General features: G+C 38.7%; 1 protein-coding gene across 1 annotated transcript in view; it reads left to right on the forward strand.

Moving 5' to 3' along the window:
• Positions 1-25,434, forward strand: part of dlgap2b (discs, large (Drosophila) homolog-associated protein 2b) — an 89,804-nt gene that overhangs the window by 47,661 nt on the left and 16,709 nt on the right. Inside the window, exon 2 of the mRNA XM_059356732.1 lies at positions 16,999-18,149. Coding sequence (XP_059212715.1) covers positions 16,999-18,149 — 1,151 coding nt within the window. The remainder of the gene's footprint in view (positions 1-16,998; positions 18,150-25,434) is intronic.

A 25,434-nucleotide genomic window follows, 5' to 3' on the forward strand; every position in this document is an offset into this window, starting at 1 on the left:
GCTTCTTAGTCAAGGTGTACGTACAAGATATATTGCAAGAGCATAACTTTCCTGCTGCTGTAATGAAGCCTGACAAAGTATCTGGTCAAAGCAGGCGTTCTGAATTAAACATCTGTTAAAATTCGGGGGAGAATGAAGCCCCAGATTGTGCTTAAATATTGCAGTTGTTGCAGATATGAGGAGCAGATAACAGGACATTTTTTTGTAAGAAGCTTATTTTTCGTTCTGTTTCCTCGTAATGAAGAAATCATCAAATAGCACAATGCATTTTGGAAGAGCTTTGGATTTATGCAATTTCTTTTATCTTTTTGTACTCCTGTCTGTCTGTGCACCGAAAGATGTTAGACTACATTTATTGTAATGACTACAGATAACAGATCTGCACATTCAGAAAGAAATTGCATCATATTTATAGTGATTATAACTGAGTATTATCTATTTTTTTGTAATAAAATAGGATTTTAAATTAATTTAGAAACAAGGGTGCCAACAATAATGATCGGCCACCATGCTCTTTGCAGCCATTGTCATTTTATGTTCAGCAATAGTAACACTTTTACATGTGAAGATAAATCTGATATTTTGTATCAACAATAACCTTTAATGCATCAAGCAATGCTGTTTCCCAATTTCAGTGTTTAATGTGTCTTGTCTGGCACACATCTAGCTTGACTGTTTCAATTTTCTTCTGGCAGTTCTCTGTCACTGTTGTTGTTGCCACAGTGTGACTTCCCTGCACTTGATATCCACATCTTTGCTATTCAGTGTCTCTAGCCACAACAGATGGTATAGTTTCCAAAAACATCCTGAAAGAAATAACAGCTCTATGCATGCTGGGAAGTTTAGGCATTTACACACAGGCTGATAATGCAGAAATAGCTGCAATTCAACTACTATTTTGATGAGAAACTGCACAGATGCAGATTTGAAAATGATGCAAGTATAATGCAAGTTACAGCTAACGCCGGCTGAATTTTAAACAAACTTCGCCCAACAGTTTAGTAATTTGAACGGCAAACAAGCACCTGCGTCATTAGTTATAGTAATCTGATACTATCTGTATCTTTCCTTCAAAGATTTAGCCCCAGAACTGTTCTGCTTTCTGGCAGTTTGGTCTTTTAGTTTATGGCTGTTTTACATTGGAATGATGGCACAGGACTTGCACAAGTTGCAGTCAGTATGTTTGTGTTTAAGATACACAAAGCTAAGAGCTTTGTCATACATAATACGACTTGCACATGTTTAATTACAGTGTCTAAGCCGAATGAACAGAAAAAACTATGATGACGTTAACAACATTTCAATTGTGAATTCCCAACTGAATTTTCCCAAGAAAAAAATAATAATTGCTCAAAAATGTAAAATAAAAATTATAAAATTTAAAAATAAGGGTAAATGTAAAATACAAATTGTAAAATGTAAAAAAAAGAGGGAAAAAATTTAAATAAAAATTGCAAAATGTAAAAAAAGGAAAACATGTGAAGTAAAAATTGTAAAATGTAAAAAAAACAACCTTCATTGCTCTTTGAAAGGGCGTACTTGCATCATTATGTTATTATATGAGAATGTTCTTAGTGGAATAAAATGGTCTTAAAATGAAAATAATATCATGTAAAGTAATTATTCTGGGTCATTACATCATCCAACGAAAAGTTATCGTGACAGACCTAATTGTTTTGTCTTAGTTGTCAGATTATTGTCTTGCAGTACATCCAGTGTCAAAGAATCGCTGTATCGTGACACCATCATTATGTTGGGTAATGCATTGTGATAGTATCATAATGTGAGTTACTCTGTGATTTCCATCCCTAATGTAGAAAAAAAGCAGTAATCTCCGTATGGTCATATATTTCTTAACAATATGTTGTGGTAAACATTTTGTAAGCCTTAGCTTAAACACCCGCTAAACACTGCGACTCAACTAAGAAGCCTTAAGTGTTCCAGATGTCTCAGTATTCACTCAGGCTGCACAAAGTGAGACTTCTGCATTGGCTACATATTGTACATATGAGCAGTTTCCATGGAGATGTGTCAACATTTGCTGCAAGACCTGAATGAGGAAAGGCAAGATGCCAAACCTGAGCCTCCTACACCTTTTTTTTTTATTCCATATTGTATCACTGGCACTGATATATTTTTGGTATATTGCCGGAAACAACGGAAAGGTTAGGATTAGTACTTGATGAAAAGGGGCAGACTTAATGCGGCAGGGATTATACCATTTCTGGTCGTCTCTCATGGCTGTCTTGATGTGTAATACTTGGTTATATTTAAACTGGAACTTGTAGACTCAGAGGGGGGTATTGTCAGAGCATCTGACCTAAGATCATGAGGTCCCCGTGGCTTATTTCAGACCTTTCGGATTACATGTACAATACGTACACAGATAAATAAAAGTATTCAGAGATACACAGGGACCCTGAGGGAATCGTATGTTACAGCTCTACAGTATATAGGACCTTGTCTTTTGTGTAAAATCAATGCGGCGTGGGAGGCTTTACAGGCGGCTTCACAGTGAGAAGTGACGGGCTATAAGCTCCCTATTTGGCGTTTTCTTCCACTGAAGGGCGTAGAGAAGAGACTGAGGCTGTGTCCAGGGTGTGTGGCATCACTACAACATCAGCTAGTGTCTGCCTGCTGAGGAGAGAGCAGCAGCAGTGGGAGGGTAGTGGGCGGATATATCAAAAGGTGAAAATGCAGCTTCTGCTGCAAAGCTACATCCAGTTGAATATGATTTTGTCTCAGTTGCAAGGTCTAACACTGTTTCCACTTATATAATGTTCGCTGTCGTCCCCGTGTGTGTGAGCAAACACACATTATCATTAAAAACTGTCTCTGTTCTGCTGCATCTGCAGTACTGCCGGAGTGATAATACCTTTATTAACAGCGAGATGCTTTCGTTATTTCACGCCGGTAAATATTCATTTTTGCTATTCACTGAAACCATTTGCTATATCACAATATGAGTCAAGTTATTGCCAGCTCATGAAAACTTTTACATTTCAACAGCTGAACAGATACGGTCTAGCGCAGCACCTGTCTCTGGTTTGTTTGGAGTAAACAGAAGAACTGGGCAGGTATCGCTAGGATTTGCTTGAAAAAAAGGTAGTTTTTACCGCACGTCTAACATCGGAAGACTAAAGTTTTTATAGCTGATGAAAGTAGTTGTCCAAAGAATTAAAAAAAAAGCTTTAGAGAAGTTCAAAACGAGGCTGGTTTCTCACTTCAACACACCTGTCTAATTGCGGTGTTTCCGTGACACAGTGCGCCCACTGGAGTGGAGTATCAAGAGCAGGATATGGGCTGTGTCAAATCACTCACAACTCTCTATATAGTTATATTATTATAACCTACAAGGTGGAGTGAAAGTAGACCATAAATGTATCATGAAAAGTAACGTAAAACTGCTGGGTCCTAACCACACACTTTCTATCATCATACATTGCCCTGTCAGAAAAATGACAGACAGACAAGTAGAGAGAGGGTTGAGATTGCAATGTGTACCACAAATGTCAGTTCTACTTTCGATGATATGCTGAGATTTGTTTCAGCAGTTTCATAGCCATGTAATAAATTGTGAATTTGTATAAAATGTATGCATTAAGGCGCAAAACGGCTAGTGACTCGACTCCTCAACCCTAACTAGTCCTCTTCTGTTCTTTTTAAGCAGCAAAATTACATGGAAATGACACATAAGGACTAGAGCAGGGGTCGGCAACCTTTTCTAACAAAAGAGCCATTGTCGGCCAAATAAAGAGAAGAAATGTCAGAATGGAGCCGCAAACCTTATTTTGAGCCTTAAAATAAAGATAAAACAGCCTACTAAGTTTATATTAGCCAACCAACATTTCTAATAGGTCATAATGAACATTTAATAGTATTGCTAATTAATCATTTTGTCAGAATGCAGCTTACATGCAAATGAGAGGCTGGACACCAAAGAAATATCTCAGGAGATTTGGACTGCAGATGGCCTAAAGAGCCACAGATTGCCTACATGTGGACAAAAGAAATATTGGTCACTTCATGTTAAACTCTTCAAGTATTTATCAAAAATAAAAATAATTTAAAAAATGCATGTTGATAATTATTATGAATTGCTTACCTATCTGCATTGATCTGGTAGTTTAACTGTGCAACAGTGACATAACTAATGGCGCAAAGAAGCAACCTGAGTTGTGTCTCAAAGTGTTTTTTTCATTTTGCCGATGAGTTTACTAATTAGTCGGCTACATGGAACTCTGTAGATAGTGGGTAGGGAGTAGTAAATGGATGAATCATTCAGCCATGATGCTTAAAGGCCCAACGCATAACCAGGATATTTCAAAAACCCGATCAAAACCAGGACAGTAATGCACATGTAAACACACTCTGAGTCAGTCCTGTTGGGTTCTTTAGTTCATTCTCAATTATATTCTCAAAAACTTCATTTTCTATTTTGGTTCAGAAAACAATGTACATAAAAACTAATCTAAGAGGCTTCATTAGTTCAGTCTTCAAGACAGTCAGTTTCCACCCACAGTCACTCTAACTTGACTACAGGTTTGAATGTCAGTGAGCGATTATATCAACCTCTCCAAATGTGTTTGCCTGCCTCCGAATCCAGTGCATGCTGGGATAGGCTCTACACTTCTGTGACCCAAACTAGCACTAAGTGGGCACAGGAAATTACTGAAAACTATTATTTAGTCACAAAAAGAAGGGGGTGCTGATTGCTTTCATGAGTTCTCTTTGGCAAGTTGTTCTAGCCGTGGGCAGGAACACCTCAGGTATACAGGGATATTCTGTTAATTGGGTTATTTGTGGCAACAGGGAGACAGACCAAATCACAGGCTATGAAAAGTACATGCAAACAGCTTAACTTGAACAACACCTTGCATTGGAGTAAGGCCAAAGGTATTCTGTGCCTGTAAAGGTAGCCAACTATGTTAATACTACACCATTGTTGTAATTTCGTTTTACTCCATTGAGGTGGTTGGCTATTTACTCTTCACATTATCATTTTAAAGTTAATGCTTGCAGTTGAGATTAGAGGTGGGAATCACCAGAGGCCCAACGATACATTTTTATCGTGTTACTTGAGTCACGATACAATATTATTGTTATTTTAAGCATTTTGCGATATGTTGAGTATTGTGAAACAATATATTGCGATTTAAATGTTTAAAATAACATTAACTCAAGAATTGTTTTGTCAAATAAAAGAAAATTCTCAGTCTATTCATCTCACTTCAGTCTTTTTATTTCTCCACAATGAGAGTCAAACCCACAGACTGACCATCAAAGTATCAAGTCAAACTGAATTTAACTGATATCAAACATGTATGGGCGACAACAAGTGCAGCATTTTCCAAAACTTTCCTCAACTTAAAGCTTCACATTAAAAAAAGCCTAACTCTGCAGCGTTACTTCGACAACTTCCCGACATGATATCCTGACACGCATGATTCATTAGATCTTCTACTTTTATATGATACCAGAACATTCCTGAGCCCGCTACTGCCGTCTGAACGTTAATAACGATATTTGGCGGCCATGAATCGATATAATATTGGAACGCAAAATATGGCAATACTAATGTATCGATTTTTTCCCCCACCTCTAGTTGAGATATACTTAACTCTTGGCCTGTGCTTCACCTGGTACAGTTTTAGCTCTTTACATTTCTCCTATCCACCATTGTGAGAACAGAGGTTGATAAAAGCTGTCAGTCTGTGTTCATGATCGTCACATCAGCTCTCTGCTTGTTTTGGCCCTCCAGCATGACTATAAAACTTGATATATTATAATGTGAATCATGACGGTGTCCGACAGCTCTGTGACTGACCTAATTTTGTTTCTGAGTGGATGGTGGCTTATTTTTCTCACCAAACATCTGAGGTCAAGTCTCTGATTTAGAGGTCATGGATAAGGAACAATCCGAGGGCGAGTAATGACGATTGATTAGGAACGGATGTTTTTCTTCAACGGTGATCGATAAATTATCTCAAGAATGTTATTTTTCAACAGTGTGATTCATGCTTCTACAGTTTGGCAGCCTGTTGCTCTGTTCTTCCCTGTGGCATTAGCTAGCTGTGTATTGGTGTGGAGGAGGAAGGCCTCATTTATTCCAAGTTATGCAACCATCTTGGGAAATGCTGGCCAGGCGCTGACTGTAGCATAGCGGCAGAGCTTTAACTTAGCAGCCAGCAGCACTGGTTTCCCAGAGAGCCGAGCAAGCAGTGAGGCTTTCCCCTCACTCTTTTTTTCTCTCTTAACCATTCGCCCTAATCCCCCCCCTCTCAGTGTGTGGCATCTTTGTCAGGAAAAAAATGTTTTACAGGCTGCATCAGGTGCTGACTGAAGCACATTTAAGGTAGAGAGGAAACAGCCTGTTGATCATGCAGCACAATAGCTGTTGCATAAGCTGTGAGACAGGAAATATCTCATCAATGTTTCATGGACTAGCAATGTGAGGTCTTAAAGAGCCAAAAGGGGGTATTTGCATTTATAGAACTTATTGTCCTCTCGGAGTAGAAGACAAATAAATAAACCCTGACGACTAAAAGCATTTTTATTTAGTATGCCAGCCACGGCATTGATTGTCACCTTAATAAAAATGTTTTGTAAAATCTTTCCCTTTTGCACGCAGTGTATCAACTTACATAGTTTGATTTACATTCACACCATGGCTGCATGTAATCTTGTGAACTGTAAATGTAATCTTCTGAAATGTTCCCTTCAGCCTAAAATGGAAACAAGCTTGCTTGCTTTTCTCAAAAGCCTTTTCAGGAGCTTAAACAGGAGCTTAATTCTCTCCTCTCTGAAGTCCATCAATCTCTCCCACTCCACATGTCCTCTTTTTTTCTCCTTCGCTTCTAGTTTTAGCTTTCCTCTCATGCTGTAAGATTACAATGTCAGTTGATGCACATGTGATTTGCTTTTCTTTCTCTTTTTTTTTTTTTTTTTAACGTATATTTGTCCAAGCACAACTGCTCTTGTCCAGAAATGGCCCTACTTTGCATTCACACAGTCACACCTGGAAGCTGCCAAGTACAACAATCTCTTGGCCAGTGAACAGTTTAGGGTCAAGTGGTTGCTCAAAGGCACTTTAGTGGTGGTGATGACAAAGCAGCAAGTGTTGCACTCTCACCTCCTTCAAGGCTGAATTAATCAGAGTTTTAACACTAGTACGGGTCAAATTTACCCGCCACATTTTTTTTTCCTTCATAGTATGTAACTTTGCCTTAAGTGCCACAGTTTCAGATTTTTCCTACAACTGCCACCCTATTATTAAAAAGTCGGTAATTTTAACGCTACTATTTTTACAAATGTAGACAAACATTCTATGTTGCTATGTCTAATACTGTATGTAACAGACATGCATCATAAGGCATAGGTTAACTTTCACTATGGACAAGAGAAAGAGATTCATGAATGTATTGAGTGAAGAAGAGTTTGATAGTGGGGAGGTTCCAGGACTGTATTTATCACAAAATTAACAACACTTTTCTATTTGTTCTATCTCTCTTTTTTTGGATCCCCTGGAGTTTTATGATCCCTTTGTTGTTGTTCATCTTTGTTTTTTCTTTACCTGCTGTTCTTTATCCCCTTGCTGTATGATTTGTGCTGTTCACCTTGAAAGCTTGATAAGAAAAGTTCTGCATAAATAAGGTCTTATTAGTATTTTAGTAGGAGTATTATGTCAGTTTGTGAGCAGCATAAATGGACTACAACTATAGCAATCCAAAGTGTTGTAGGATAATAAATAAATTAACCTCGTAAATTTTACTTTAAAAATTCCATGCATTGTAATGCGGGCTAATTTTAACCGCCGGCGGTTTTAGGCATACAGCGACCCCTAGTGGTTCTGGTGGTAACTACTGTGTCTGCAGATTCACAGATAGAATCAGTACAGAAATGTGTTGACATAGAAAAGACTTGTAAAAAAACAATTCAAAGACAACTGGTCGTGAGGAAAATTACACCAAGTGCAGACGAGCCCACTCCAGGTACGTTCATGAAGGTTTTGCTTGCAAAAAGGCTGCAGCACTCTTGTAGCGACTGAAACTATTGTAGAATCAGAAGAGCTGTGTGGCCACATGGAAGTCTGTTCAAATAAGCACTTGAAACACTCCACGGTTCACCTCAGGCAGAAGAGCTGGAGGCTAAAGGTGCTCCATAGTTGCATCAACTCATCGTAGGGAGAGTGGGCGGTATTGTTCAAGATAGAGCTGAGGAACTCATCCTTTCCTCTGCTATTGCCTGCAGGGTATCCAGACTTAGCCCTGTGACACGGCTAGTATTTTTTTACCTGTTTGTTGAGCCTGCCGGCACCCCCTGGCTTGATGTCACCTCCCCCGCACATATAACAGTGCAATGGCCACTATGTCTCAGTACAAGTTGCAGAGCAGTCTGTTGCAAGTATTGGATGACACAAGTCTCCTTGGGCAGACAGTCCAGTGTGTGTTTGTGTTGTCATACTGAACTAAGTTGTTATTTGATATGAACTCCTATAACTTGACTGCACCACCTTTACGTCCTCACTATGGATTGATGGCATGTGTCACCGGCCTCCTGCTCTGCCGGGACATCTGCCACCGGCTACTTCATTTCACAAACATTCAATATGAAGAGCAGGTGTTCAATATAGTGGCTTGACACGAATATTGAGTTCAAGCACAATGGTGCACATTTTTATTCTACAATGCAGAGATTTAAAACTACAGAGAGCTGACAGCTCAACTCATTCACATTCACCTCAGGGATGAAATAGCCCCCGGTGGATAAAGTTATCCAAAAATGTTGCCAGTCAGAATATTCTCAGGTAAAAAAGCATCAATCAAAGATCTTAAAAAGTTGCTCTACATGTCTTGGGCGCAATTAGAACAGCCTATGGATCCTTGTCTTGTTTAAGCCTTTACTTTTTTTTTGATAAAAGCAGCTAGAAGGAATTTTGGCGGTGGGGGCTACACGGTGCTGTAGTGGTTAGCACTCTTGTTTTACAGCAAGAGGGTTGCCGGTTCAACTTCGGCCTGCGGCTCTTGTAGCTTCCTCCACAGTCCAAACACAGCTTAGGTAAAATTGGTGACTCTAAATTGCCCGTAGGTGTGAATAAGAGCATGAATGCTTGTCTGTCTCTATGTGTCATTCCTGTGATAGTCTGGCAACCTGTCCAGTGTGTACCCCAGAGCCTCTCGCCCAATGTCAGCTCAGATCAGCTCCAGCCCCCCGCGGCCTGATTTCGGATAAGTGGTTAAGGATAATGATAGTGCTAAGAATAGTGTTTCCATGAGCACAACCCCCTCATGTCGTAAAGCTCTTAATCTGTTTTATTATTAAACATATTTATTTATTTTAAACAAAGCTGTTTGCAGAATGCATAGTGATAAAGTAACATATCTATTTTGGATTAGATTTGATTTTATTGATCCCACAACAGGGGAAATTCACTTGTCCCAGCAGCAAAAAATGAAGAAATAGGTGTGAATATGAGTTACAGGAAAAAACAGAAAAAGTTATTCTTTGAATGAAAAATACAAATACAGATTAAGATTATATAAAAGCTATGGTAAGTAGTGTTATGATAAGTGCTATTTGTGGCTTTGTAAGATTAATAACTGTATTATGATAATGGTGAAACAATTTAAACTTTGTTTAAGCCATCAACCTAAATTCATATAAAGATGTAAAACTATGCCTATGTATATCCTAAATAAAATAGACATGCTACATATCTGGAGGCAGGCAATAATCGTGTTTCCTAAATATCAGCAATGATAACCTAAATTAATTTGAGCCAGAATATTCACCATTATTTAAATAAACAGAAATAATTTGATTAATTGTTGCTTTAGTAAGGTGCAGCCTGTTTCTTAATTAAAAAATGGTTCTTTTGCAACCACATAATCTGAGAGGCTTATGTAGCAAACTAACTATAAGCTAATGTTGGAGAGAATTTTGTTGGAGAATTCAGTAGGAGAGTATGAGCATGCACTTTTTTTGGGAGTGGGGCCCTTTACTTGCAACCTTTTCAGGGGCCTAGCCATTTCTGTTGTGGGGCCTGCATATATGACAGCAGTACAGATAAGAAATTAAGTTAGATTTTGGCAGCAGTAACCCTGAAGTGGTCGGCTGTATCTGTGGACTTCAGGAGGGATAATGCTAAAGTAATTGTACATAATTACACTACAGCCGTAATCTACATCTGCTTAATAACCGATTTATCAGCTGAAAAACATTTTAGAATCTTCTTGGTAGTTTATTTTCTTCCTTCTGTCTCTCTCTGGAAAATGATTTATGTCAAATTGACTCTACTTGAAATGAATTAGTTGATAGCTAAAGAGTCCAATCTGGGTTGAAAGATTAGTCTCTAAACAGCTGATTATGGGGTAATCAAACCACCTCAAGAGAGTTTATGTAATCAGAATGCTGGGGTGATTGTGGAGAGAAAATGCAGATCAGGCTGACAGTGATACAGACACCACACTGTGGGAGCAAACAGATGTTTTGTGTCTTCTGAATGTGTACTTCATTATTTTATAATATTCATGTAGCGATACATGATTGACAAATTTGTTTGTTTCTAACTGGCATAGACAGGGGAGTGACCCTATAAAATGAGCGTTTTTACAAGATAGTGCAAGCTAGAAGAGAATGGTGTGTAGTTTGATATCTGTAATCAGGTATCATGGAGTTCCACCTGAATGATTACATTTAGAGAGAGAAAATATTGTGTCTCAGAAAGGTATTAAAATATTACGACCATCCTCTAACAGGAAACCACAGTGTAGAGCTGAGGTCTTTAATGTCCAACTGTAATGTAAACCATCAAAATTACACAGCTTGATCCAACCAGATAATGCAAAATGCTAAAAATATTGCTTGGTTGGACATTTTTTTATGGGTTCCTTCCTCACATTATGAGTGAAACTGCATTTAAAAAAATTGATGATGGATGCTCAGTTGCTCTGGTGAATGCTGCCAAAACTTTAGGTTTCCACAATCACACTGATTAGAGGTGTAAGAAAAAAATCGATACACTTGAGTATCGAAATATTATGTTTTATGATACTGAATCAACTGTCAAAAACACCATTCATTTTTAATTAACAGTTTGAAGATTTGTAAAAGACAGATGTTGGATGCAACAATGCAGATCACTAAAAAATAGACTTCTTCTTACTCAGATTTGATGCATTTGGTGGTGCGTTCGCAATGTATCGCCTTGCTCAGTAAAGCAATATATCATGAATATAGACTGAATATAAATAGTGGACGTAGTCACCGTGACGTCACCCATTGGTTTGTGGACTGCCTGTTTGAGACACCAAGTTCAGCGATATGGCTATCGACATCTTGCTTTACGTCTGTTGCCATCATTGTTTTTTGAAACTGGGAGACCATATTTAAAATGTTAACGCTAAAAAAATTTTTTAGCACAGTGTCTTTTAGTACGCAAAACATTTTGGAATGACCAAAATGTTCAAATAAACTTTCAGCTCACAGTGTTAGCGACCTGTCAATCACCAGGTTGCCACGCTCCAAACCATACCCTGCTTTATCGTCTATTTTCTACTAAATGGGACCATTATTTACACAATTAACATCATATTGTCTTGAAGCAGACTTGAAACTAGCGATTGAGACCATAATCTTGCCACAATAATTTTTTCTGAGGTAAAAAATCAAGTGACAAGAGGCCTCATTTTGTTTTGAGATAGATAGGACTGGAGTTCTTTTGCAACCGCCGTTTGGTGACCTCTGTTGGAATTTTGAAAGAATGCAGGCTTCAGGCACTTCCAGGTTTGCTTCACTGATCTGACCGGGAGGTTGCTGCCTGATTCGACCTGGGTAGTAGCGAGGGGCGGATCTGCCTGAGAACTGAGGACATTGCCTTGCATGCCCATCTCCGAATAAGTGACTTGTCAATCACAAGTAACAAGGTACCCAAATGTATCATCTGTTTTCTTCTAAATAGGACAATTATTTAGATAATTAACATTATATTGTATTGAAGAAGACTTGAAACTAGCGATTGAGACCTTCACACAAGCATTTTTACTGAGGTAATAAATCAAGTAAGAAATAGTCTCATTTTGTATTGAGATAGATAGGACCGGACTTATTTTGCAACCAGTGGTGTCGACCCCTGCTGGCCTTTTGAAAGAATGCAGGCTTAAGGCACTTCCTCATTTGCTTCAATGCTCATACCTGTAGGTTGCTTTCTGATCACAATTTATTGAATCTTAACCCCTATCTCATGATACGTATCCCATCTGCAGTTTCTTGCCAATATGCAGCCCTAATACTGACACACTGTCTAATGAAGTATGTTTGAACATAGACGCTTGGATTACATTACACTGTACAAGACACAGCATGACATGTGTATGTATGCACACACCAACACACATGTGCCCTCTCTGTGTGCATTCATTACTATTGTTAGCTTCAATATGACACATTTTGTTGCCTCAGCAACGGGTCGATGTTGTCTACTTCAATGCAGCGAATTTGAGAGATAGTGAGTGCAGACTTAGGGAGACAACAGAGAGCTATGATGGTGGAAATTAGATGAAGAGCGGTACACAGAAGGATGGTACTGTTTTCACTGTACACTGATTATTACAACACCATTACTATCTACTGCTTCCTATTAGTCACACACAGCATTTTAACATCAACCAAAAATGTACAACCTCTGCTAAAAATAAAGACAAATGAAATGTGAAAATGATTCACATACTGTACGTGGCTGATTACACCCTCTAATGAATAATAGTGGATTTTAATGCCCTCTACTGTAGTTAAACCAAAATATGAAGCAAGACAAGGACATGAATCAAATGAAAACAATAATTATATCTACTTAGAGATGTTGTAAAAACCTGCAGCACAATAAATCCCACTGATGCTGAATTTTTCAGGGAAAGGGAAGTGTTTCCCAACTTGTATTCATTTCAAAGGAGAGTTATATAATTCTGGGTATCCCTGGGTGAGAGACGTTTAAATTCTGACAGCCATATTATAAGACATATTTAAAACGATAATCAAAATGTGCAGTTAAATCCGGGTTGGTTATGTGTCTCCAAGCTGCTGCTTAGATTCTTCATTTGAAGTCTAAAGCAATGCAATTCGTAACGGTGCACCAAACACAGCAGCCCATATGGCAAATCAAGCTCAAGTGTCTGTATCACATTACATACTGTATGTGTCCTTTTTTTTCTCCCCTTTTTTTGAGAACGGGATCCACCCCAAACAACCTTGAAAATCCTATTACAGTTCCTGGGTTTTTCAGCAGTGGTTGCCATGACAACTGTGCATTTTATTTCTGGCTCCTTTGAAATGGTGTGTGAGATCAGAGATCCCAAATGTTATGTAAGACGATGTGCACTGTTCCAGACTGGGGTTTCCTGCTGCAGAGAACTTAAAGTAATTAATTACAGGGGAATGGCAGACACTCAGGGCGTTCCAGCATTGTCTCCTCGTTTACCTTACAGCTTTAATCCCGCACCGGTAAGACGTAGACTGTAAATGTGATGCAGGAAGCTAAGCATGATGATGGACACTTTTAATAATGAGGCATTTAGACACATTTTGTTGAAAAGTTCTGTCTCGGTAGGCCACAGGAGAACAGACATCATGATCAGGATTTGTGTGTCAGTCAGACGTGGTGAGATAGAGAATAATAATAAACACTGGTAGTGTCTATGACAATGGTACATTACTAATGAACAGGGCTGAGGAATAATGGATTAAATTTAATAGGATTACAGGACAAACTGTGACATCAAGTTAGGATTTAAATAAGTAGTAAATCACTTGTTGGGTGAGGGCATTTTATTAGTATAGCGAAACATAATTTACACTTCATTATACAATTTCAGTACCATGTAATGTAGAAGAAACTTTTTGTTTTGAAATTTGGAAAAAAAATCCAGGTTTGAAGTCAATAAAGCCATGAAAGGGTTTTTTTATTTGTGGCTGATGTCAAAAATACTTATCCGCAGTGCTAACTTCAATGAGTTGGAAATTAAATTACAGACTTAAAACAGAACACGGTATACCTGAGTTCTCCATTAAGAGTTTCTGAGATTCAGAACATTACCAGTGACACACAGAACTGAACCTGTTGACTCACTGTATTTCTAACTAATTATAAATCTCCTGTGCTGGATGCACACAGTGTCCTCAAAGCTTTGTAACTAGAAGTGCAAGTCTGTTGTTGATTTAACCAAAGATCACAGTGCCTACAGAATTAATCAGAGGAATTGGAGTTCTATTTTGTAGAACTATGAAGTCTCCATGTTTAGAGGCAACACGTTTAGAAATGATGCAATCATGTTGAATGGAAGCTTGATATAAATGCAGGCATTTTAAATATTTTCTCAAATGCTAGTACAATAAATGTTGGATATCATAAACTATGAGCTTACCATGTGTGTATTGTTTAAGCATTGTAGGAAGATAACTTAGAAAAACTCATGGGAGCCTGAGAAGCATTCATTATTAAGAGATTGGCAGAGAAAAAGGGGATTTAGGTGGTTATGCTGAACTTTTTAACCCCACATATAAAAGCTACAAAATTGTCTCATCTTAAAGTCTCTTTGAAGTAGAACAAAATTTGTTGCTCTTTGTGATCACCGCCCAGTGATGTGCACAGCTCTCCTCAAAAATAATTAGGCATACAGCTAATAAAAACTGGTTTACCACCACGGGGCTTGAGAAATAATACTTTTATCACAGATTCCAGAGGAGTTAGCTCAAGTTGTTTAGAGAATCAGTTCCCTGCTGCTTACACGATTTCTGTGGGATGGGTATAAATCGCCCTGAGGCCGAAAAACATACAGTAGATACAAGATTTACCACAAACAAACTGGTATTTTGTTTGAGTGACAATTTTTGTCATGTGTCAATAATATTGAAACTTGATTCCCAATTTGGGCTTTATAAATCCTTCCTATGTTTAATAATAATTATGAGATATTGCGTGACGATGGTTTACAGGGAGATGTGATTAATTAATGGTATGGGTGCTATAAGTGGCCACAGCCGTGCATAATGACTGTGTGCGATGACAGCTGTTCTGGTGCTTTTGAGGAACTTGAAGATGCAACACAATTGGTGTAATTGCACTGCTCCCTTGCCCAACATTGACAGGTCTAATGAGTGGTGGAGTGGGCACAAGTATCGATTAGCAAACAGATGTTAAAAGATGTTTCTACATCTATTAATGGCTAACTGTGGGAGTGGAAATTAGGCTTGTGCATGTGTGCCCAGTTCCACAATGTCTGAGATTTATTATAAAAAAAGAATCAGGTGCATGCATCTAAGAATACACGATACTGGGCATCCGGTATGCTGATATTTTCTATCTTATTTTGGCCGATGCCGTTACAGATATATGCACATACTTCCACCTAATTGCAGAGACCCTCAAGTCTCTCCTTTAAAAGATTTAACATTATATTGTGCCTACTGTTATCATGACGGTAGATGCAGACATAAAATATAATGCTATTCAAAATGTATGCTTTCTCTGGACACAATAAGAACATATTTTTTTGTTAAACAATGTAGGCAAGGGGTGGTCGGTAGCGTAGTGGGTTACGCAGGCGCCCCATGTGTAGAGGCTACAGTCCTCGCTGCAGCTGGCCCCGGTTCGAGCGCCGCACCGGACGGCCCTTTACTGCATGTCATTCCCCTCTCTCTGCCCCCTGTTTCCTGTCTCTCTTCAACTATCCTATCCATTAAAGGCATGAAAAAGCCCAAAAAAAAACATTAAAAAAAAAAAAAACAATGTAGGCAACATGTAAAATGATCATTACAAATAGCAACTTTTCAAAAAAGAAAAAAAAAAAACTCTCCACACTGCAGACATCATTTGCTGCACCGGCTTCATGAACTGTTTGCATCACATGTGCAATTGTCATCTTATTGGCCGTTGATATAGCAGATACGTATGTCCATTTCTGGCTGATGCCAATATTTAATTTTAAATCCTTTATTTGCCAATACCAATGCCATTATACAGGCAATATCTGATTAAAACAGGATGTAAAGCAAATTTCATCTAGCCTCCTTCATCAGTGTCATTGCATTGACCTCAAATGGTCATACTGTATTGAGCAACAGCCAAGAATGAACTCATCCTTCCCTCATTTGTCAATCTGCAAGCTATCAAAACTATGGCAATCTATCAATATGCTAATGTTAAAACCAATTACTAGTCACTCTCATCAGTGTCACATAAATAAATATCTACACTATATGCCATTTTTCTTTCTGTATTTTTCTACTGTGTAGTTATATCTCTACTGGCCCAGATAGAAACACTTCGTCAGACATCCACCCTTAAGGAAAACAATAAAATGAGTTGTGTGAAAATATTCCAATAGATTATTTAAATCGCCATCGCTTGAAGGAGATAATCAGTAATCTATGACAAATTATACATTACAAGTAAATTCTTTTTCATTGAGCTTTAAAACCTCCGAGCTGTTTTAAGGGCAGAATTGGAACTACTTCTTTTCAGATAAGATGAGATTTGACAAAGTGTGTCATTAAATATGAGAACAAACCCTTTGCCTGTCGAGAGAAAGGATTTCTACCTGACTTAAAAGAGAAATATATCTCTGAAAAATATATGTGCCTTCAAACTATATTAAAAGTAGTGCAGTGATTGTCATTATGTTTGTCTCTTTGATACTGCATGTTAATCCACATGTATGACTTCATTAGAGGCTAACATCTTAAATTAACTCATACTCATAAAGAATTGTCAGAAATAATGAAACTTCCATGTGTACTGTAATACTGTCAAAACATCTCGCTTAACATGGTCTGTGCATTGCAAGTGTTCACTCTCATTATAGGCTCCTTGGTGTATTCTGTGTTGGAAACAGCATAAAGTGGGAGGATGAAATATTTACATAGAGCAGTCAGAGCAAGTCTCTCTCCGTCTCACTTGTATCTTATTTCTTTCTTTTCTTCTTTCTTTCCTCTTCTCTGAAACAGACCACAAGTTTTCACCTTGGTCCCCGTCTCGAAAGTTCAATGAAGGCAGACGCCTCCCTCCAGCCAGGAACATGAAGGGCTTATCGGGCAGCCGTTCCCAGCACCAGATCCCTTTACCCTATGGCTTGGACTATGACCCCCACGGCCATGACATCCACGGTCACCATGGCTCTGACTCCCGCCACTCGTCCTACCTGCTCAGCCCCACAGAGAGCTGCCCCATGGACTTCCACCACCGCTACTCGCCGCGCAGCTCCATCCACTCTGACTGCATGATGATGTCCCCGGTCATGATGCCCCCGGCTGCTGCATCTGACCACATCTCCAGCAGCACCTTCCCCAGAATGCACTACAGCTCTCAGTATTATGACTCAGCCACACGGGACGACTGCGCTGCCATCACAGCCTCTGCCACCTCCCCGGCCGTCGCTGCCGCAGCAGCCGCGGCGGCGGCCTCCTCCCATCTCGCCGGCACCAAGAGCAACCGCCTTCCTGCTAACCTACTAGACCAGTTTGAGAAACAACTGCCACTACATCGCGATGGCTTCCACACGTTACAGTACCAGCGCACCTCCACCACCACTGAGCAACGCAGCGAGAGTCCTGGCCGCATCAGACACCTTGTTCATTCTGTCCAGAAGCTCTTCACCAAGTCCCACTCCCTGGAGGGATCATCCAAGATGAATGGCACAAAAAGTGATATTATGGGAGGTGGAGGAGGGAGTTATCACCATCACGGCCACCACTCCACCAAACATGGTAGCAAGAGGAGCAAGAGCAAAGAACGCAAGCACCGCTCTGGCGGCTGGTGGAGCTCCGACGATAACCTGGACAGTGACAGCACCTACCGCACACCCAGTGTCATGTCCCGGCACCATGGGGAACATGTCAGCCACTGCTACCCAGATTCCATGCACAGCCACCACTTTGGAGACTTGTCACTCAAGACCTCTAAGAGTAACAATGATGTCAAGTGCTCAGCCTGTGAGAGCATGGCCATGGCGCCCGAGGGCAAATTTATGAAGAGGAGCTCCTGGTCGACACTGACAGTCAGCCAGGCCAAGGAGGCCTATAGGAAGTCATCGCTTAATTTAGAGAAACCCATGATGCACTCGGACCTCAAGTCTTCACGGGCATGTCACTACCTGCAGGTGAGTGGTGCTTTAGAAAGACAGAGGTTTAAAATCTGAATATATTACAATTTGGATGTGGATATGCTTTGTGTAAGGAGGGACTGAAATAGATGTTTTTGTGCTGCTGCTGCTGCTGGTACTGTATATGTCAACGTATATAAATTATTGATTACTGATTATATATTCCACATTTAATCAGGATTTCGGTCATAAAATTAACAGTTTGCTATTATTCTTTTTTTATTCCAGTGGAGAGAGAGTCCTTGTGAGGGTCAAACTGTTAATCACATTTAGTATTAATGGAGATGATACTGAGCTGAAGAGTTTATGTACAATAAGTGGTTTAACTTATGGCAATGTAAGAGGTTTAAAAAATGTAAGATGGACGTTGGAACTTTGACTTTCTTGTTCCAGATACTAGAGCAAGATCGATATCAGGTCAATACATATTATTACATTCTATGATATTACATGTGATAGAAAATTGTAGATGTTGTCCAATAAGCATCCATTCTATTTAATTTCTGTTTTTACAGAAAATGTGCAAAAAAATGATGCTTAAGGAGATTTAGAAATAGTGTCATCATCACATAATTTTTTTAAAGCAGACTGCGGAACAAATAAAATGTTTGTTCCTCTATCAACTAAAGATTACTGAAAAAAAGTGTGTGCTATGTATGGTAAATATTCTTAAGGAAAGTTATTTGTTAAAAAAAAAACAGTTTTCCGAGTACCTTTGCATAGTCATGTCAGTGTAAAATCATATGTCCGACCTCGTTACACAAACTCAATTGTCAGTGCAACCTTGACGTACATTAATGCTGCTGCTCTTAGTTCACCCAAGCCATTCACTTGGAGTCTTGTCATTGCTGAATATTTCAAGGCTGAATTTCAGTGGTAGGTTGAAAGGGCAGTAGACCCATAGAAACCTTCCATCACCTATCTGAAAATATAACAAACAATAATTGAGATCAATATCCACTCATCCCCATAGAGGGACTTCTGAGTAAGAAGCAGTGATTGATGTATTGATTGGAAATCCTGCTAGGGAGGCCTTTCGGATTCCACCTTCCTTACTGTTAACTCTCCTGAGGGCAATTACAGTGTCCAGTGTGAGAGGCCAATCTATTTAACCAGGATTCCCTTTTGTGTAGTCACCTCAGGGAGCTTTTGTCTATGAAGATGTGGAGATCAATTGAGTGAATCATGGAAGACCCTGAGAATAACGGGCTACCTGAGCTAGACTGCAATAGTGTCGGGAAAAAATAAATAAATAAAAAAAAAAAAAAAAAAAAAAAAATATATATATATATATATATATATATATGATCAACCAGAGCTAAGAGGTTGCACACAAAAATAGAAATAAATTATGTTATACAGTTTTTCAGGCCTGATATAACTATCCCACTGACACATTAAGTGACTGAAGTTTAGCCGAAGGTACTGGCCTCTAATACCCAGTCAAAAGCCAAGTGTTGTCTTTGATTCAATTACTTTTCATTTTTATTTCATTTTTCAACATTTAGCACTTAGCAAATGCTCTTATTCAGAGTGACTCACAATCAGTGCAGCATTAAATATTGTAACATTCAATTCACATTTTTTAATCACTTCACATAAAGATGCTTTAATCAATTAGTTAATCAATTAGTCAACTAATTGGTTGTTTTGGTCTTAACAGAGTGAGATTAATTAAGTCAAGTAGTCATGCTTGTCATGACTTATTTCTCACATCTCTGGCCAACACAAGATTATAAGTGGTGCTTTTACATGACTCTTTGCTGAGAAACTCCTGATCTGTCGATTTAATCAACAAATCAATTAGTCGACAAAATCGTATGACTCTTAGTCGACAAAGAACTTCTTTCATCGAGGACAGCCCTATCCATCAGGTCCTAATAACATATAGGGTTAGCTCTGCACCTACTGACAACACTTTAATATAAGGAGAAGTTGGCCTTCACCTCTGCCCATTATGAAATGGTCTACTGATTGTAATAGGGAGGGAAGGACTGAAGTGATTGGCCATTATTAAAGCCTGCCCCAACTCCCCCTGAGGATGATGTATGCCTTCTACTCACATAGCATTCATCTTGCTCTAGCCCTTTTCTCAAATTGTCAGCTGTTAGGATTCTGCTTTACTCACACAATCACCAAAAACGCAAAAAAAAAGTTGTTGGCAACACTTGCATTTGGATTTAATTTCTGAAAAATGTATTTATAGCCATGCACTGTAATCTTATTTATCATATTTTACTGCCGGCCCTACTTTTACTAATGATAGCGAATGGTGCTGCTCTCATATAAAGCTTCTAGATGCTTTCTGTCCATGCTTGGAGAGGGAGAGGAGGTTGAATCTTTGCCCAGTGCATGCACTTTGATTCAATGTGAAGTGCACAGACACACACACTGCAGTTGTTTGTGTGGCACAGAAAGACTCTGTCAATAGAGAGGCTCTCTCATTGGCATTTGACAAGCTTATGTGTCAGCAGGCAGAGACCCTGCAGCTGCCACATGGGCACATTCTGCACTGAGCGTGTCCACACTGAGAGCCTTATTCAGTAGAATACGTGAGGGGAGATCTGTACACAGGCGTTGTGGTCGACGCTCTGTGTGCTCATCGGATTTTATCTGTTTGATGTGTCTGGGTCCTTTAGGTCTGTGTTCACTTGTGATGAGGAGGACAGGTCTGCGTTGGGCAAGTTGTTGACATAATCTTGTTTCAGCAAGTGTCAAGTCTTCAGGCTAGCCTCTTAACCCAAACTGCTGTTGTAGGGTGAAGCTTATGTCAAACAAAATGACTATTGCACAAATATTATTGGGAAAATCTTAAAGCTCATCATGGAACATCAATATACAGATACAGAAAAGGCAGAGGAATTAGTCTTTTGGCAAGAATTAACTGATAATTTACAGCTCTGACTGTTGCAATGGGATCACACCAGTCGCAATGCCAAATCAGGCCAGTGGCATACCCCACTACGGCCGTCGCTCTAGCTCAGATTAGGGATGGGAATAACAAATCGATGATCGATTAATGGCCGTTAAAAATTTGGTCGATCACGTGGAATTTTTAATCGTTCTGTGTATTTTTTCATTGTAATTTTATCTATGACTGCGTATCAGTACTCACTGAACTGAAACACACCGAGCATTCACTTTTGCTCCTGTACGTCAATAAGCCAATGAGCTGAGAATTAAGTTGGATAAAGAGTATTCATTTGAGCAAAACTGTCTTACTGTATCAAACCTTGCTAGCATGAATTACTAGGTTGAATTTGATCCAAAACTTTAAACACAAAACACATTTAAATATGCAAGATTACTGTGAAAACTAACCTCATGCCTCTTTGGGGGCTAAAACATAAAACATTGAACTCCTTGATGTTATCTTTACAGTATAATCTCACTTGAGTTAGTTTTACGATCGACAGGAAGTCTCTTTTCATCCTTTCAAAATAAAAGCATCCGTTATCAAAACAGCCTTTTGCAAAGTACTGTATATATCTTTTATTTTGCCCATATATGCATGCAGCGATTAATCGATTAATTGATCGTTAACGTTATAGATCCTCTAGTTGGCAGGTTTGTTCCAAACACCCATCCTTAGCTCGGACCACACTAATTTTCAAATTGATGCTACAATTACCCACCTGTAAAGCTTCGTAAATGCATCTTGCACAGGTGTGACGCTACTTCTGCAACAATATCCAGCCACAGACAGATATATAAACACCTGGCAAAGCAATCAAAACTGCTTCTGGAGTACTTCATGCTACAGTAGGTATCTCCAGGACCACATTTTACCACGATGACACCCACACACTCACAAAGTGAAAACAATACCACCCTCGCTGTCGCCGCTGGTAATCATACATTGTAAACTGAGGCTCAATGCAGAGATATTAATCATTATGACATAGTGATTTTACGGATTACTTCTTGTACTATTGTCTTGAAAAACTGATAATTTACTTAAAAACTTTGAGTGTAAAACTTCAGAAAACACTTCTCAATCTACTTTTTATGTTGAATTTCCATTGCTTTCTTTCCAACTAAGATTGACATGAAGTAATTATGAGATGTCTTCTGTCACTAACTTGGCCAGGTCTCCTGTGTAAGAGAAAATGCTTCATTTTAACATGATTAAGCTGGGTAAACAAAGTGTAAATAAACAATACTTTGGCCTGGTCCCAAGATCTTGAAGCATGTTTTGAAGGTGAGAAACACCATTAAGTGTGCAGTAAAGGCAAACTGTACAAGGCTCCTGCAGTATTCCATAAAGCATCAAGCCTCAATCAATCATATCTTCTCGTCCTTCCTTGTCTGAAATGTAGCCAGTACAGTGCTTTCCCTTTAGTGTAATAATGAAATCTCTCAGGCGCTGGCAGAGAGTTTGAAAAGATTATCTGGGGAGGAACTTCGTCTCCTCTTGATGTCTCTATTAGAGAATCCACTGTAACATCCATAAAGGTTGAGCTGATGTCCTCCCTATGATATAGAGTGGCCATTGCAACAAATGATGTTTCTTGGGTCACCCTGCATTAAGAAAGTGAGAGATATGACAAAAATCTTTTATCCTGATATAATTAAATCAATATTTCGACGATATACCACAATACAGCATGTTTTCTGGTAAATTAATCAATAAATAGTCTATATATGGTAAAGCTTATATCTTTTGAGTTAAATACATAATAATAAAAAGTACTGAGTATTGTCTCATTTAATTAAGAATGTCACTGCCAACAATGGTTTCACGTGAAATTATCAAAAAAAAAAAAAAGATATTCCCTCTTCGGTCACATTGGCAATGCCGCACTTTTTACGGTGTTTCGCGGTCACTTGGAATGAATTTGGCACCACCAGTGTATGTATAATTGATTTACACATATTTCACAATCTACGTGTGAAATTTAATTTATGTAAATGGAGATTTACATGTCTAATTACAATACAAAAGTAATTTTGATTAGAGAAAGCAGTAAAAACGATTGACGATCTTAAAAAGTACATCTGTATTTTTACTGCGCTGTATTTTATTGTGAAGGAGGAAAGTACTCCGAGTGTGTTGATAACGATGGATGATAACGCTGACATTTATTTGGCTTAACCAGAAACATCCAATTTCCCCCGAAAAAATCAGCAGCTCCTATTGTTTTACAGCGAGGAGATGCAAGTGACACACTAGCACACAGCTAATTCACCAGCGTTAGCGTCCTTTTGATGACTCTGGCAAACCAGAGGCTAACGTACACAGTTAAAATGATATCCAATTTGAAAGATAAGAAGTTAGACTCTAGTCTCACACCACTTAATTAATTGGAAACATAACATGATCACATATATTAGTAGTTAATGTCAAATGTTGATAGAATGTTAGCCAAAAGCCGGACAATGTGGGATTCAGTGACGCTATATACTATGTTTATATTCATGCACAGTAAGGCATTTAAAAGAGTGATAGCAAGAACATCATACACTCTGCTGCTGGATAACGCCACTCATAATTTATTTTAACCATCGTTTGGGTTATAACTGGACCTTTACACATTATTACATTATATGCACTAATGTATTCTTTAAGGTTGAAGAAGCTGGTGACTGGAGGGTTGCCAGTAGGAGTCCAGTTTGTTAATCGCATTGAACTGAGAGGTGATGTTAACACAAAACTGAAATCTAGAAATACCTCAAAATATTTTACATCAGATTTTTGGAGAAATTTGAGTCACTTTAGACAACATAGTAGCAGACAATAATATTTCAATGTATGAACCCTTCATGATATGATTCAATTTAAATATATATATATATATATGTATATATACATACATATAATATATATATAAATATATATCTGAATATATAATTAAATATATATCTAAACATATATATATATAAATATATTTGCCAAGATTAACCAATAATGAATCTAAGCCACTTGTAAAGTTACAGAGACAGATCTGGGTAATAATACGCACTCCTGTAAAAGGGCATTTAACATCCTGCCCTACAGTTACAACAAGTAGGTGACTAAGCTTCCAGTATTAAGTAGACTGTATTCAGTGTCAAAAATCATACATCACTTCAGCAACCCACTACAAACCAACATATTGTGAGAAGAAATCACAAACATCCCCTGACAAACTAGAAACGTTGCTCTATGCTTTATCCCAAGGTTATTCTCAGCATTTAGTTGTAACTAATGATGGTGTAAAGCAGCTTGCCTGTAAAGCTACCCAGGGGCACAGCTGAACACATCCTTCAGGTGTAGGATCAAATGAGCACAGAAATAAGGTAATGCTAATGATCTAGCAGGATGCTTCCATGAGTGATGGCTGCCTTGTTAACCACAGACCCAGACGATCAACAACCATGCATTAGGAGGGAAATTATTCTTTTACTTTATTGCCGTCTTTAAGCCTGATTAATTTAGTTTTACAGACAATTGCTGCATTTTATTCCACTCATGTGGGAGAGGATAAACGTATGCACACAGCAGATTAGCGTGCGTGATAGTTTTACTGATAGGTCACTGAAGGGAGACAGAAGCAGGTCAGCTAATTTTCATGTTACCTTCCCAAGTACAACACCCTTTTTTAAATTAAAAATGATGACTAATATCACAGCATTTGCAAAAGCATTGTTCATTTTCCTACAGTGCTGTTGTATACTGGCAACATGGTAGTGAGCCATGCTGCCCTAAATAAGCTCATTCATTTTGGATTCAAAGGGGAGTTCTAGTAGCATATGGTCTAAATGCTTCCGAACCCTTTTCATCTTGACTACAAAAACATTTGGGGAAAACATCCGAGTAAAATCTACGAGATTAATGATGGTGGAAAGCAATGGGTGTTATTTTTAGCATCTCTAAATCCTCTACGTTCTTTTTTTTCTGATTGCCATCTCACATAGAGAAGAAAAATGTTCATCATTGTAATGTTAAGTGCCTTATGCTGTCTAGTCTTTCACCTGTCTGTCCCTGCTGCAAGTCAGAGAGGATGTTGGGTGTTGAAGGAAAAAACTGAGACAGAGACGAGAGATGGCTGACGAGACGGATAGTGAGAACAGATGTGATACAGAAAGCATTACTCTACCTCTCGGTGGAAAAAAAAAGAAGAAGCAGGGTATCAGCCACTCTGCTCTCTGTGAGAACAGTTCAGTGACTGTGGCAGAGAAACAGCACAGCTATATGATTGGGTAAAGTGAGTAACTGGCAGAGCATTAGGGACAGCCCTGTGCCTGAGGCTGTTGTTTCATGAGCTAAGGCTGCCCTGTCCACTGGGACAAGTGCTACAGC

Source organism: Centropristis striata, chromosome 18, assembly GCF_030273125.1.
Source record: "Centropristis striata isolate RG_2023a ecotype Rhode Island chromosome 18, C.striata_1.0, whole genome shotgun sequence".
NCBI classification, from domain to species: Eukaryota; Metazoa; Chordata; class Actinopteri; order Perciformes; family Serranidae; genus Centropristis; species Centropristis striata.